This window comes from Camelus dromedarius, chromosome 25, assembly GCF_036321535.1.
Source record: "Camelus dromedarius isolate mCamDro1 chromosome 25, mCamDro1.pat, whole genome shotgun sequence".
In the NCBI taxonomy this organism is placed as follows: Eukaryota; Metazoa; Chordata; class Mammalia; order Artiodactyla; family Camelidae; genus Camelus; species Camelus dromedarius.
Genome location: NC_087460.1, coordinates 7,442,834 through 7,459,845, shown reverse-complemented (window position 1 = coordinate 7,459,845; position 17,012 = coordinate 7,442,834). Strand labels below are relative to the sequence as shown.

Sequence of the window (17,012 nt, the reverse complement as noted above, 5' to 3'; positions counted from 1 at the left end):
AAGCTTCTACACAAATGCGTTTCTTAATCATATTTCTCACTTATGAGTGATTTTGTTCATGTGTGTGTGTTTAAAAACAAGAACTTTTCTTGAATGGAAACCTCTGTTAATCTAACTGGTGGATTTAACTGCCTCAGGTTGCTTAAAGAAAATACCTGCTTACACCTTCCTGTGCACATCCCTTCCACCTCCACACCTTTTTTCCTTAGGTTTGCTTCTATTTCTGTGTCCCCTTTATGGTGACTTGGGTTGTGACTGTTAACAGCAGTTTCTAATAAGAGAGGACTAGAAGTAGGTTTAAAAGAATATGAGAATGTTAAGTGTTTGGCACTTGTGTGTAAATAGATGTCTGGCATGTGTCTCAGTGTATTTTAGATTGTGTTCTGTAGCCAAAAATGCATGGGGTTTTGGATTATGCATTGCTTTGTGTTAACTCCTTCCACTTAGGGGGAGATAGTCAAGTACTGAATGTGTCATGTTGGAATCTGGTGATCATGAGTCCATAAAAATGTTTTAAAATGTTTGGGTTACTCTTTTGTAAAAGAGAAAATGTTTTGTCACTTGTTTGAATTTTTTATTCTCGTTGTTAGCCTTCAGGAGGGAATTTCTCTGTTTCTGTTTTTCTTTTAATGGCATGTTGATCCTTATGTTCTACTGGTTTGAGAATTTGCAGTTATCTGTGATACTGCTTTCTTTTATTTTTTATATTTTGTTGGTCTCCATTTTATATTGATTTTTTCCTATGATTTAAATCCATCCTTTTCCATAGTTTCTTCAGATTTGCTAATTAATCTCTGCTTCTCAGTTTTCCCTTTTTTAATCCATTATGCTTATGTTTTCCATGTAAATCTTTCCCGAGTGTGACTTTTCTTGATTCCCAGTGTCTCCACCACAGATGCTCCCCTCTCTGTGCTCAGTTTAGTTCTCACCAGTCAGCAGAAACCTTAATCTTCAGTTACACTGTTCACCTGATTATCTGTCTCACCCAGGATACAGCCTCCAAGCTTTCATTCATAGAGTTTTACCACACTTGAATGTTCTGTTTTTCTTGTCTTTCAAGACTCCTGTAAATGTCCTGTATCTTCCATGAACCTTTTCTTCAGTTCTTTAATCTTTAATGATTTGCTTATCATTTACCATTTGACTATACTTACTTACAGTCTTAATGTGCAAGATAGCATTTAGTTTCATTGTTTTGTATTGTTTTCCAGTATTATTGTTCGTTAATTTTGGCATACTGGCCAGATTGTAAATTCTTTTAGAGTAGGGGCCTCCTGCTTTATTTCCTGTAAGTTTTCTTTGGGTACAAAATGCTCAGTAAATTCTCACTGATTAATTCCCTTCCTTGAAGATGGTCTGGTAGTCAAGCACCTGGATGACATGTGGTAATAATTTGGTTTATCGCAGTTGCTCATGTTATGGTTGTTAACCTCTGTGTACCTAGAGTGTGGGAGGTCATCCATAATCATTGGTATTAATCAGTGTGATTTATATTTGACAGCTACAAATCCATGTGGAATTGATAATGGTGGTTGTTCCCACTTGTGTTTGATGTCTCCAGTCAAGCCTTTTTATCAGTGTGCTTGCCCAACTGGGGTCAAACTCCTGGAGAATGGAAAAACCTGCAAAGATGGTAAGAAGACGGTCTCCAAAGAAGGAATAATTTTTGATAGCAATTGGAATTTTTTATGATTTATTTTATATCTCTATAGGTTACAGTGCTTTGGGAGACCAGTCACTTAATCTCAGTCTTCACAACTGGTTACGTGATAGGAGGGCTTTGTGTTTTATGGCATCTCTTGAATACTATTTCATGAATCATTCTAGTAATTAAAATTTTCACATGCTATTTATGAAAACAAATTAGGTACTGTTTTTTTCTCTATCAAATCTCATAGTCATTGATATCACAATTGATTCTTGTGGAAATGACTACTTGAATACATTTTTAACAGTAAATAGCACTTATAAAAAAGAATGTCTGCAAGGAAAAGATGTTTAGTAAACTTTAACTATAAAGATTATCATGGGGTAGATATGTTTTCTAAAAAATGATTGAGTGATATTTTTAATTGCCTTTTAACAACAGAGGAGTGCCTTCAGAAGAAAAGATTCCTTATTGTACTGTTTAAAGCAACCTCTTTCTGTGCTTCACCACCACACTGCCTCTTCTCCTTACTCACAGTTCCCTGTAGAGAGAGGGCATGTTGGAGAACTATTCTGATTTAGGACATTTCAAGGGACTTCTGGTTTGGGAAAACACCAGTTCTTCTCTTTTTCTTCTTAATGAAAATGTTATTCTTCATTCTTAACCCTCTGGATCACCAACTGGTTCTCTAGCCACCAGCAAGACCTGGTAAGAAAATTGTTATATTTAGCAGTGGCTTCTTTATCTAACTCTGAAAAGCAGAAGCCTTTTATTTCGGAGTAGGTTAGAGTTCCTGGCAAGGGGGTCAGGGAGTCAGAGAGATGGAATTGAGTTGGTGTACAGGATATTTGTCATGACTTGGCATTGATAAATTATCCTCCCAGTCAAAGGTGAAGCTGGCTGACTCTTGTCAGACAGTTTCCATGGCAAACAATAATTTGGTTTCAATTTAAAACAAAAGGTTTTTGTAATGTTGCTTTTTTGTTTAAAAATGTAGCCTGACTTTAAAACAGAGGATTTATGTTAGCAATAGTGGTCTGTCTGCTCCCTCCCAGCAGTGCAAACGTACATGTTTAACTAGTATTTTGAATTTCAGTTAAACATTTGGCAGGTAGTAGCCTTAAGTTAACTCTTCTGTTTTGATCTCCTTGCCAAATTAACAGCTTCACTTTCTGTGACTTCTTTGTTTGCAGAGTTTAGGGCTGGCTCCTTTTGGTAGTTAGCAGAGACAGTGAATTGTATAAAGTTATTCCTGCTTGGTGCCTGCTGTGGCATTTAGGGCTGTATTTCCTCCAAGATAGGGTTCATTTATAATTAGCTGTAAAGTCAGAAGGCTGATGCTGAGAATGTCATTCCTCTTCTCAGTTTCTTCTGCTATAATGCTGGAAATTTAATGCCAGTATTTTCTTTTGGACTCATTTCTTTGGTTGCAAATCTTTTTTCATTCTTTCAGATGCCAGCTTGCTTACTATCTTTTATTAGCTTTTATAGTTAGATGACTTTTTGCTAGTGGTTGACTTCAACATTAAAAATAAAAACAAACCAAAAAATTGAGCTTAATATTCTCATTCTCAGCTATGTTTTTACTGAATTCTATTTTGGGTTAGAATGTTTCTAAATAAATCTGATTGAAAAGTCAGTGAAATAAAAATTAGAAAGTTTATTTTTTAATGGTAATAATAATAATAATAATAATAATATTAGTATTTTTTGAGTACTTATATGTTTGGTACATTTCTGAATTTAACATTTGTCTCCTTTAATTCTCACAGCAATCCTATGAGATATAGATGAAGAAACTAGGCTTAGAGAGATGAGGTGTTTGGCCTAACTTTGTGTAACTACTCAGATCCAACTCTGTCAGATGCGTAGCTCTTGTTCTTACCTGTTGTGTTGATTTACCTGATTCCCTCTCTCCTGCTGCTGTTCCCTCCTCCATAGCCTCCTTTGTCCTTACTTCTGTCAGGCATTGCCCTATAGTCCTCTCTGTTAAAACAGCTGTACTGAGATGTAATTTAACATATCTTAAAATTCAGCCATATCAAGTCTTCAATTCAGTGATTTTTAGTAAATTTATAGAGTTGTGCAACCATCACAATCCGTTCAATTTTAGAACATTCTCATTAATCACAAAAGATCCTTTTCCTACTTTCCTTTAAGTTTTAAAACATCCTTCTTGAACACAGGACCTGTATCTTATGTTTCCTTTCTTTAATATCCAGCTACTTAGCTTCTTAGTCATTACTTAGTTACTATTCATTATACCTTTAAGTAGCTGTTACTAATTCCAGGGGCTGTATAATGAATGAAACAAGAGGGAATCAAAAGTTGATTTGGAGAGCTCGGCCATTAATAGAACTTGACCTCATAGCCAAGCTGTTCCTATTTCATTGCATTACTTTCCATTTCCACCCTAAATAGACCCTAGTATCCTTTTATATGCATTTACTTTTCAATTCCTAAAGAAATTCTGCCTTCTTTATTTAGAATGACTAAATTTTTCTTGTGGGTTGCACGTTTTTTCTTCATTTTTTTCACTTTGTTGTTCTAGGTGCCACTGAATTACTGCTTTTAGCCCGAAGAACAGACTTGAGACGCATTTCTTTGGATACGCCAGATTTCACAGACATCGTTCTACAGCTGGAAGACATCCGTCATGCCATTGCCATAGATTATGACCCTGTGGAAGGCTACATCTACTGGACTGATGATGAAGTGAGGGCCATACGCCGCTCATTCATAGATGGATCTGGCAGTCAGTTTGTGGTCACTGCTCAAATTGCACATCCTGATGGTATTGCAGTTGATTGGGTTGCCCGAAATCTTTACTGGACAGATACTGGCACTGATCGGATCGAGGTGACAAGGCTCAACGGGACCATGAGGAAGATCTTGATTTCAGAGGACTTAGAGGAACCCCGGGCTATTGTGTTAGATCCCATGGTTGGGTAAGAAGCTCTGCTGATAGAAAATTTTGCCAGGTGTTTCTGTTTTCTACAGGTCCCTAAAAACACTGACAGAAACAACATGAAGTATATGTTGGTTTCCAATAAATAGCTCTTTAATGGCTGTCCATTTTTAGAATATAGTGATTGGAATAAAATATCAAATTAAAGAATTGCTAGTTTTTTCTTGAATGTTTTGAATGCTTTTTCTTTCTAAATTAAGTCCATGTTTGCTGACTTTGGATGTTGGCTGCAGATTTTGCCAAGGTTACATCGTGACCATGAAAAATATGGAAAGAAATTGTTTTTAGAACTCTCTGTCTTCCCCTAGATGATTTAATTTCACCTCATTTTCAGTACTTCTAAAATTATATGGTAAAGGGTATATCTTACTTTTTAATGTATCCTCAAACATACGAATGAATGAATGACTTGATTTCTAAAACTTTGTCAGGCCATGCAGCTGTATGCCTGTTTTTTTTTTTTTTTTTTTTTTGGCTGTAATAGCCTGACCACAGTCCAGGGAAACACAGCTTTCGACATGCTTACCAGTGTTATTTGTTACTATGAAGTTTATTCTGTGGGGAAACATAGTGATAAATGATTACAGCTCAGTGTATTCCAGTGTCTTGGAGCCACTTAAACTCTCAGGAGCCACAAGAATCACTTAGCTCTACAGGAAAAGTTAGTTACTTTGGGAATTCAGCTTGCCATCTGAATATTACTACTGGGATAACCTTTTTGTGTTAGAGATGACAGGCCAGCAAGAGAAAGAGAAGACTGGGGGAAGGAGCACAACATATTTTGAAAAAACGTATAACTAAAAACAGAATCTCATTATCAGAAAACATTTTCATTATCCGTTCTAGAAAACACTGTTTGATCTGAAAACTTTCTAGAAGCTTATACACTGCTATTACAAATGTCTTGAACATACTCTTCGTGTGTTGTAAGTCCTGTGGTTATTTTTTCCTTCTGTGATGTTAACTGATAACCAATGTAAAAGAGGGTGGATCTCACCTGTAGGATATCTGAAGCTTCATGCTTATTACCTGTTTTTAGCTCATATTCTTTGTACTTCTGTAGGTACATGTATTGGACTGACTGGGGAGAAATCCCGAAAATTGAGCGAGCAGCTCTGGACGGTTCTGATCGAGTAGTGTTGGTTAACACTTCTCTTGGTTGGCCAAATGGTTTAGCCTTGGATTACGATGAAGGCAAAATATACTGGGGAGATGCCAAAACAGACAAAATTGAGGTTTGTTTCTTGCTTTTTCATTGTAAAACCAGTTTTATAATGGTTTTATAATTGATGGTAATTTGATGCAAATATTCTTATCTCTTCACTGGGGTGACAGAGGTGTCTTGTATAGAAATTATACTCAACCTTCGGGATTCTAGGGATTGCATATTTTCTTCCACCTAACCCTGGGATTTCTCAGTTATCCTGGCATGAGAAGAACGTATTTATCTATTTCTAGTCTTAAAAGCTTATGGGAATGATTTTTCTCATTATGGGTAAAGCCACTGCCTGAATTTCCTAGGGGCATTTTGTACAAACCAGATATGACTGGAAGAGCTGGTAGTCACGTCAGGAAAACAAAGCCAACGTGTGTGTATGTAGCTTTTTTGGTGGTGGTGGTGTTGGGGCAGGTGGTGGCATATATTAAGATGGTTATACGCAAACAGTTTTTAAATTGATTTATGAACTGTCTGGGAGAAAAATTAATAAACCAAAGCTGGGAAAAATATTTACCAAATGACAGAGGTAAGTTGCGGTAATCAGAATAGAATTATGGTGGAAACAACCACCATATGTGAATATTTTATCATATTATTTTGTAAAGGGCATATATCCTTGATATTGAATGTGAAGTCTAAATTTTATAACTTTGAATTGAGCTGTACTAGAGGTCTTGTGGATCACATTCTTAAAACAGAGTTTTGATCACGATATTTCTTTGGAGAATGAATGACTTCTCATATAAGGAATAGCTTTGAATGACTCTTCACAGCCACAGCACGTGTCTCCTAATAGATGATTTGGGCTCTACAGCCGTTACTTTAGAAAGGTAATTCTTAGGAGTTTCAGGGACTCTGAGGGAATAATGAGTTAAAAGGCCTTCCTTTCAGAACGGAATCTTGGAATAGAAAAAACTCTTTAGTATTCCACCAGGCTTAAATACTGAAAATCATCTCCTACACTTGCAGCTGGTTTCCATTAATAGAAAATTTTGCATAGACTTGACTATATAAATTTTCTCCCTGCTGTTACTGTCTCACTGCCCCCACCCCCTTTAAATCCAAATTGGAGTTTGAATCTTTAGCAGCTGGAGTGCAGTGCTAATGAGACAGAGGTCACGAGTTCGCTTTTCAGACAGGATGTTAGCTTCACTGGGGTAGGCTTGAGTACAAATCATACACCATTCCCAACGAATTTGCAAATGTGTATTGTTGATGAGCTGTGGACTATACGTATGAGTATACATAGGTATTACTACTCTTAGAAAATCAGTTCAACGCCCATCTGTCCTAGAGGAATGTCTGCACGTAGGGAGGAGTGTGTAATTTACATTAGAGAAGAGCACTTGATTCATTATTTTGTAAGATTTTAAAAATTCCGTATTTGATGTTAGCTTACTCTGGCTGACTGATTAGATTGTAAAGAAAACATTTGTTTCTTTTGGGGAATTTTTCAAGTCTGATTTTCCCTACTTTTGGTCACTTTTAGCATTTCAGAAATTTATTCAAAATCACAAAGTGTTCAGGAGGGATTCAGGTAGAGAAATAGGAATTTATAGAGGTTCTGAATGACAGTGTTTAAGAATAAAAATGAATACACATTATGTAACTATATAATATTTATTACACAGTTTTATTTTCTTAGTTTACAATAAGTACAGTAAATCTTAAAATTTGTGTTAATTCTGGCCTTTTGATGTCTGTGTGTGTTTGTGTGTGTGTGCGTGTGCGTTTGGTGGTATTTGCTTCCTCACTTCTTTCTTTCCTTCTTCCTTGACTGGTGCCAGCATCCTAAAGCTTGCCTTTCAGATCTGTTTCTCTTCTTTGAGGTTTGCTGGAACACAGCTGCTGTTTGTTCCTTGTTCTTTTTTTGACAGATTATTTGGGGTTGGTGGTACATCTACTTCCTCCAAATTACACCCACAAAGACCTCCCTTCATTGTTTCCCCTGGAGAGTCTGATGGAGTTTCCCTAATTGAGCGTTCAATGCTTTTGTCATTTTCCTTTTACAGACACATCTGGGAGATAAAGAGAGCAGATACTATTATCTGTTACTGTCTAAATACACAATGATGTGTAAAATTGCTGGTATATGACAAACTATGGAAAGAGCATAGTTTCATCTAAATTAATCTTGTGTAACTAGGGGAGAAAGTGTTAGTTTCCCTCTCTGAGGCTAATAGTGATTATAGGAGCAGCTGTCACCACCAGCTTTGCATTTCGCTTTGCTTGGTAGCAGTTCAGTTATAGCCAGCTTGAAAACTTTTGGGAAGACACATAATTTTTAAAATGTTTCTTTTTCTAAGCTTCCTTGCTAGGCTCTTGTTGTGTATCAGCTGATCCTAGGCACTGACCCTGGTCTAGGTCACATGCTCCTTGCTTGCTAGTTCCCTTAAGAAAGCTTCCCAGTTTTTGTCCTGCACAAGAATGAAAGCTGCTTTTTCCTGGAACTATAAGAAAATAGTAAATTGTGGTTGTAGTAGCCCTGTTCCCTTCTGGAAGACTTAGAGTTTACTCGGGATATGTTTCTAGTACATTTGGGAAGAAAAGCTAGGTATTTGGTAAATTATCATGTAGCAAGGTAAGGCGTAGTAAGCGCTTGTGTTTTGAGTGGATCTTAAGGGAAGAGCTCAGAATGTTCACTCACTTATGCTCTCTGCTCCCTCATTGGAGATTCCTTTAATCAGGTTCTCATTCCCCCTTTTTTTTTTTTTTTTTTTTTGGAAGTGGTGATGTAACCACACGCTGGATGTATTGGGGAGCTGGGTCTAAGGATTGGGGAAACTGGAGAAGAGAGATGCGGAGCTCTGAGTTTCAGACTCAGTTTTTATTGTACAGAGTTGCAAGAAAGAATGATTAGGTTTTCCTGAGGTTTATAATCAACTTCTGCAAAGAGGGATGGGGTACAGGGAATTGCTAATGATGTCATTTTTTTAAAACACGGTCATTGTATTGGCTGGTGCTTTAATTTAAGAATGTGTTCGTGAGGATGTGTCTGATTTCCCTACTTGTCACGTGATAGTAACCACTTAATTGTAGGTGTTACTTAAAAGGTGCTTGCTGGTACTTGTTTACGCTTCTTCATTATGCTGAAATCACTTTATCAGCTTTGACGTACGGGCCTCTAGTTTACTTGTCTGCACTGGGCTCCCCTTACCCCGCCCCGCCCCCAAGTGTTATTTTAGTGTTTTGGGGCTTCCTGATAATAAATACTAAAGCATTAGAAGAAAGAATGGTTTCTGTTTTTCTGACGGGGGGACAAGCAAGCCTTTATTTCTGTTTTGTAAGACCGTGCAGTAGGCAAAAACACCTTGTGTCTTAACAGCGTTCTTATTTTTCTTGGTCAGGTTTCACTGCCAGAAACGCTTGTTGCACTGAGGGCCAGAAGTACTGCTAATGCCAATAGTGAGGACATATCACAGATCACTTCAAGTTTAAAGCCTTTTCTTGCTGTTGTATAAAGTTAAGAATGCACTGTTAGCTTGTATTTTCTTCAGGTTACCAGTTTAACTGATTGACAAAATTAATGTGTTTCCATCACTGGTTTTATTGAAAATAATAATACTGCCTTAGCTGGAATTTTCTCATTATGTACTTTTTACTCATTTTTCCTCTTTTCATTTCTGAGCTTATGCTGACAAATGCAGCAACATCTTGTACTTGTCGATAGAGAGATTTTCTTGTCTATTTCAAGGGCATGTAGAAAATAAATCCCTTTTATTGTAAATTTCCCTACTTTAGAGAATACAGTGCCCATAGGTAGTTTTGTCCAAATCTAATTATACCCGGCACAACTTTGTTGGGAAACAGAAACATAGATTATTGGAGCCTTGAGTACCAAGAAATTTTTGAATAAAGAGGGTATTATTATGTAGGATGTGTGCTGAAAACTTGGCGTTTGGTGAATGTTCTATTTCATAGCCTAAGCCTGAAATTGCAGCGCAACGTTTTCCTCTCATGACAGCTTCCTCTATTTTATCAGTACTCTAATAGAGAGATTTGTTTCCCAAGTATTCAGATTTCTTTTTAAAGTAATTTCTTTGTCTGGCATCTTTAGCCTGTGTATTGTGAAAGTCTGTTAAAACATACAAGGACCCATTTATGGTGATTTTTCTTATTGTTTGATTCTAAGGTTAATTCTTCCTTAGGAAATTATAATAGTATAATTGTCTGTTGTTGAGATAAAGCTCTTCTGAGTGTATGGCATGTACCAACAAGTGCTTCCTTTTGAGTCTGCCAGTTTATGAGTGTTCCTTAAAATTGATTTTACTTCCAGTTTTAGAGAAATGTTCAAGATATTGAACTTAAATACCTGATTTTTTGCCATTTCTACTATACCACGCTATATGTGTATGTGTGAATATTTTCTCCTCCCATCTTTTTGACATGTAGTAACAGAAGAATGATACTGATAAATTCCATGGTTAGATTCCTCAGCTCAACAGAATACCTGGATTTTGGCCTTTAGTCATTGAGTTGTGAACATGGTTCTGTCCTATTGTATCAGCTTGTATCTGTTTGGGGTGTATCTTATGATGCTGTATCTTTGAACTCCTATTTGAAAGGTACCTGTTAATGTATAATTCTAAACTACTTAACTTGTTATCATCTACAGCAGCTGGAGTAGTATATTATCCAATTATGTGCTCTGTCATCTCATTATCCACTCTGCTTTTTCTGGCTCTAAAAAAACTTTTGCATGTACATATGAGGAGAGAGACTTTGCTTGATGATAGTTTCCTGAACGGCCACAACAAACCCTGGAGCTTCATCAAACAAGATACAGTTGCCTCACTTAGGAGTTAGTATAATTTCATCTATGTAAATTAGGATAATCTGATGTATGTTGGTACTTAGAAAGCAGTTTAGTGACCAAGTTTGAACTTGCTCTTGGATAATTATTTATTTATTTATTTATTTATTTATTTATTTATTTATTTATTTATTTATTTGAAGTGTAATTGATTTACAGTGTTATATGTTAGTTTCTGGTGTACAGCACATTGATTCAGTTATACATATATATCCCTTTTCATATTCTTTTTCGTTACAGGCTATTACAAGGTGTTGGATATAGTCCCCTGTGCTATACCATAGAACCTTGTTTATCTGTGTTATATATAATAGTATCTGCAAATCCCAAACTCCCAGTATATCCTTCCATTCCCCACATTCCACTCTGGTAACTGTAAGTTTGTTTTCTATTTCTGTGAGTCTGTTTCTGTTTTGTAAATAAGTTCATTTGTGTCCTTTTTTTAGATTCTACATGTCAGTGATAACATATGGTATTTTTCTTCCTGGCTTACTTCACTTAATATGACTATCTCCAGGTCCATCTGTGTTGCTGCAAATATCATTATTTTATTCTCTTTTTTATGGCTGAGAAGTATTCCTATGTGTGTGTGTGTGTGTACCACTTCTTTATCCAGTCACCTGTCAGTGGACATTTAGGTTGCTTCCATGTCTTGGCTATTGTAAAGAGTGCTGCTGTGAACACAAGGATCATTTTTTAAATGTTATGCTGGTATACTTTCTCTAATGTTTTAATATAAAACCATTTAATATGTGGGGAGATGTTTTTAGTTTCAGTCTGATTATTTCAGAAGTACCTTTCTTATTCCTTCAGTTTTGGGACTTCTGAAGTGAGAGTGCTGATTTTAATGTCCTACTTTCTTGAGAAGAGAGGTCAGTCAGCCTCTTTATAATTTATAACGGCGTTTAGTAGTATGGATGGTAATCTCTAGATCTTTATTGAAACATTTTATAATATTGGACTCTGACCTAGTTATTGTTTGATTTTGCCATTTAACTGGATGCCTTTAGATAATTCACATAATCTCTGGTCTTTGTATTTGGCCAATGAGATCATTTGAACCAGATGATCTTTAGGTTCCTTCCAGTTGTAACATTTTCTGTTTTTCATCCTAACTGCATATCTTAGGTTAAAAACAGATAATACATTTTGGAATGGAAGAGTTGCTGAAAGGAAATTTATATTGCAGATGACATGAATATTTTCTTTTTTCCTTTAAACTTTTCCTGATTTACTGTGCATTTAATTCCTGTTACCTAAAGAAAACTTGCCTGTTGGGGGCTCAGTGTCTTTAGTAATTCAGTTTTACTGACAGCAACTTCTGGTAAGCTATTAAGTTAGATTTTGCATTGACCTGTACACAAGCTACTCTATTATTAACATGCATAATAGGTTTAAATAAATGTTTAAAGATGTTGTTTGAAGCTTGCCAAACATGTAAATGTTAATGAGTCCATGTAAAACATAATTTTTCAGGAGGTTATTTCCCTGTAGCTGGGAACTATTATATTTCTAAAGGGGTCATTGAGATTTTATTTTTAGAAGGTTTGGAAAGGGTAAATAGTCATATAATGGCAAGGACCACAGTTTTGGGACTTCTTGGGAGGGAATTTGCAAAACCTTGAGCAGTGTTAACAGTGACAAGTATTTTAACTTCTTGTTTCAATGTTAAGTTATCACCAGCTATTTAAGGATTCTGTGTAATAGTCATTCCTAAAGTTATCCATAATGAACAAAGGATTCTCCTTCAATTTTTTTCCACTTTAAGTGTAGTTTACCACTTAAAAATATTAAGAATGTTATAATGCAGGCCCTGTATGTTTTTGTTGTTGTTGAACTGTAATAGATTTCTCAAACTCTTCATTCATTGTCCTATGATTTGTTTTTTGGTAGATTTGATCTGAAATAACAGTCTCAGGAAAGGAGTTAGCATGCCTTTTATTGTACTGAGATTTTCAATAGAGAAATATTTTGTTATTTCATTTGTAAATTTTTTGAGCTTCTGAAATCTGCCAGACTTGTTGAGTTTCTAAGTGGGACTGAAATTAGAGGCTTTATGCTGTTAATATAGCCTCTTTTCAAGGGTTTTTGTTTTTGTTGCTTATTTAATTTTGATTTTGGATTGATTTATGACTTGACTTTTATATTTGATTGAGATTTGTAATACTGCTTTTGTGTTTTAGTTACATTGTTATTCTTAAGATATGAAAAAGAAAAAAACCCAAACCATCTGTGCCACAGTAGATTTCATTATCTACAGATAGTAAGCAAACAATGTTTCTTGGGTTTTCAAAGTGTTGTCTTTGGAGAAAAAGCCATATTCATACGATTTTGATGTTATCAGATGGTTTCTAGATAGTTCCATATACTCACACAAACATTTCTTCTTTCTGTTCCAGGCTTCTCTTCCAAAATTCAACAGTACTTGGTGCTTTTTGCTTAGTTAGCTTCTTTTGTTTCCTCAAGTCATAGAACTATCTGTTTACAAAGAAAGCAATGGAATTCATTTCCCAACTCCTAATACTGTACTTTTGGTGTTGAGTTCTGTTGCCTCTTTTTTTAAACTGTTCATTTTGAAATAATCTTAGACTTCAACAAAAAATTTGCAGGAGTAATAAAACTCTCACCCAGGTTCATTTTATAAACTCATAGAATAATGATCAACACCAGGAAATTACATTGATACCATTTCCATTATTCCTGTTATATTTATTAGTTGGTATGTAAGGAAGAGCTGCCTCCTCTCCTGTTCACTCAATTATTCATATATATGTAGACACATATATGTATATATCTGAATGCATGGATGTTAATTTTATTTTACAGGTTGTATCCCGTTATCATTATATTGTTGCAAAAATTGTCCCAGAATTGGCATTAGGAGCACCCTCAAGGTGATTCTTGTGTCCTTTTCACATACTTCCATCTTTTTTTTTTAATTGTAGTAAAACACATAACATAAAATCTACCATCTGAACTATTTTTAAATGTACAGTGGTGTTAATTATATGTACATTGTTGTGCAAGATCTCTAAAACTTTTTCATCTTGCAGAAGTCAATCTCCATACCTGTTGAACAACACCCTCCCTACCAGCCCCTGGCAACTACTATTTTACTTTGTATTTCTAAGAGTTTGATTACTTTAGATTCCTCATATAAGTGGAATCTTGTAGTATTATCTTCCTGTGACTGGCTTTATTTCATTAGCATGTCCTCAGGGTTCATCTGTGTGGTGTACTTTCTAAAGGCTGAATAATATTCCATTGTATTTATATACCGCATTTTCTTTAGTCATTCATCTGCTGATGGACGTTTAGATTGGTTTCACCTCTTTACTATTGTGAATACTGCTGCAGTGAACATAGGCATATAAATATCTCTTTGGGATCCTGTTTTCAGTTCTTTTATACCAGAAAGAGGATTGCTGGATCATATGGTAATTTAGTTTTAATTTTGTAAAGAGCCTCCATAATTTGTAAAGTACTTTTTGATGAAGAAGAGTATTTAAGAACCAGTATTTGAGCGTAAGGCGTGCTCATTGGTACTGGAGTAGTTTGCCTTAATACTAAGGTGTTAGAATTGATTTTTTTTCTTCCTACTCAGATTCCAAATAGAATATATTATAGTTGTGCTTGAAAAGAATGAGAGGAAAGGGAGCAGTTTTCCATTGTTAACATGCTAATGTTTCTCCCATTAGGGTTTATTGAATACTCCAGGACAGTGGGGTTGTCAGAACTGTCTCGTGAAGCAGTTGGGTAAATTGACCAATGTGGTGGTGTTGGTTTTTATCATGATGATATCTTCATCTGAAAACCTGTCTCAGTTTTATAGTTTTCCTGAGTAATTCAGGTTTTATAATGCTTTGGTCACGTTAGCAATTCTTACCTCTATCTGTAAAAGACATAGTAACTGCAAATGTTTAATATTCTAAACATGGAAAAAAGTTACAAAACTACCTAGTGCAAATATGATACTTTGTCTTTTCATATTAAACATCACTTATATTTATTCAGATGCTCTGTCTTGAAGGAGGTTAAAAGGCTTTTAAGTGCAGTGCTGAACTTGCCCTTACTTCTCTCTCAAACAGGTGCCTGGCATCCTTTTGCTTCCCCTGCTAGGTGCAAAGCATTTCACTTTACTTGTCATCCAGTGAGATTCTGCAAGCTGAAATGTTATTTCCATGCATGGATAGTGTTTTTTAAAATGCCATTTCTGTGAAATTATATTTTATACCCTGTGAAGCATGTCAGCCAGCCACCAGTGGTATCTGTTTGTCTCTCATATATATAAACTTCTAATTCATTACTTGTTTTGGATATTGGCTGGAACATTATAAGAGGAGTGGTTCATTGTGAGTGTAATTTGTGTTTCTCTTCTGGACTTTGTAGCATTCCCACTCCAGTTCACTTTATGATGGGTACCTGGTTGTCCTGCTGTCATCTTTCTTGAACGTGTCTAGTCAAGTTAAGTTGCATAGCAGCAGCTTTGGTAGTAGACTGGCTGCATTCCAAGATTTCATGGATAATCCTGCCTTGACATTTAATGATCTGATGAAACTGCTCAAAAAAAAAAAAACCAAAAAACTGGATGTGATGTCTGCAGAAGGTTTACCATTACCTCCACTCTGTGGAGATAATGTTCTGGTTAACCCACATCTGTTTCCTGTTGTAGCCCATATTCTCAGTGTGGTTTGCAGTATTTGGGAATGCCTCAGAATGTTAAATCCATACCACAATGTGGTTGAAGCAGCTGAAACCACTGGAGTCTCTGGTTCAGATTTGGAGGTAGATTTTAGAAGTGACAGAAGCCTAATTTCAGTTTAATTAAACCACTCTGAAGTAATACGGTGAAGCACACCCTCAGGAGTTGCCAGCAGATTTAATTAGTGTTGGCTCAACTTTTAAAGCATAAGGGTAATCTTTTGGAATCCCCTAAAATGGTGCATTTGTTCTGGGTTCAGAATGTACAAGCAAGCTTTTACCAGGATTTGGGTGGTTATTTTAAACATAAAGAGGCTTAAAACTATATTCATAAACCAATAACCTGTCCAGAACTGTTACTTGTTGGGCATGAGAAATATAATAGTACTGTTCTTTGAGACAGAGCAACATGTTCTTGTTTCACTATGTTGCTTCTGCCCATTAGAGATTGTGCGGCTGGTGAAAGAGAAGTGTTTAGGGCAGTAGCCATGTTCCTAATAGAAGTGTCAACTCTGCAAAAGTAATGGAAGGAAATATTTCAGAAAGTAATCATTGAACTCTGTATAAAGGGGAATATATGGTTCTTCAGATGTGAAATCTCACAGTCAGATTTTCTTTAAGCTCTTGATCCCTTAATTTCTTCAGAGGATTCTTATAAATTGCTTTCCACATCATATTAACAACAGAAACAGTAACAGCATTTATGAATAACAACTATTACTATTATTATTCAAGTGCCTTTGGATGTGCTGCTTCTCTTTCTTCCCTTCATTTTTTTAATTATGGAAAATTTCAGACATATATAGTAAAGCAGAGTAAATATTCTCATGAACCACCCAGCTTCAACCATATCTGCCAGTCTTGAATGCTCTTAAGGGGAGAGCCAAGGAGATGGCAGATATGGATTCTCTTATTAATACAAAATGGTTTTAGTACTTTTATTTTGAGGTAACCTAAAAGAAATGAAAGAATCAGGCCTTTGTCCTTAATCTTAACAAATCTCAATTAGTACTTTGAAATATAAACTCAAATGTGATAAAAGATGAAAAAAAGTAGAGTCTGATGAATTTTTTCATGAGAAATCCTTTTTTGAAGTAATTTTAGCCCATATTAGAATTAAGTGTAGTTCTGCTGAGGAGAAAGGGAAGACCAAATAGAAGACATTTGTTTGTGGCGTGGCTGAGTCTGAAGAGTGTAGGGCAGCTTGGAAGGTGGCTGGTGTGAGAAGGGATAGAGATCTAATCTAAAATAGGAGTAAATTAATTTTGTTGTAGGCTGTGTAGTCACCACCATGAAATTCTAACCCTGCACAGTCCGTTACGGTAGCCAGTAGCCACACACGGCTACAGAGCACCTAAAATGTGGCTACTCTGAATTGAGATGCCTGAAGTGTAAAATATATGCTAAGAAGACCTAGTATGAAAAAACAAAGTCTCAATGAATTTTTTAATACTAATTACATATTGAAATAAAAATATTGTTGAAATAATAATATTTTGGATATACTTGATTAGATAAAATATATTATTAAAATTTTACCTGTTTTTTAAAAAAAACTTCTGGCATGTATGCTTTTAGATCAGCGAATAAATTTTAATAGGAAGGCCAATATTTGAGCACAGTAATCAGCAAAATTAGTGTTAATTTATTAAATACAAGATAA

The 17,012-nt window shown here is 35.6% G+C and overlaps 1 protein-coding gene across 3 annotated transcripts in view; it reads left to right on the top strand.

The window, feature by feature from the left end:
• Positions 1 to 17,012, top strand: part of LRP6 (LDL receptor related protein 6) — a 126,188-nt gene that overhangs the window by 62,329 nt on the left and 46,847 nt on the right. For all 3 annotated transcript variants that reach the window (XM_031444080.2, XM_010986227.3, XM_031444081.2), the window contains 3 exons: positions 1,502 to 1,633; positions 4,200 to 4,596; positions 5,680 to 5,851. In XM_031444080.2, the coding sequence (XP_031299940.1) occupies positions 1,502 to 1,633; positions 4,200 to 4,596; positions 5,680 to 5,851 (701 nt within the window). The remainder of the gene's footprint in view (positions 1 to 1,501; positions 1,634 to 4,199; positions 4,597 to 5,679; positions 5,852 to 17,012) is intronic.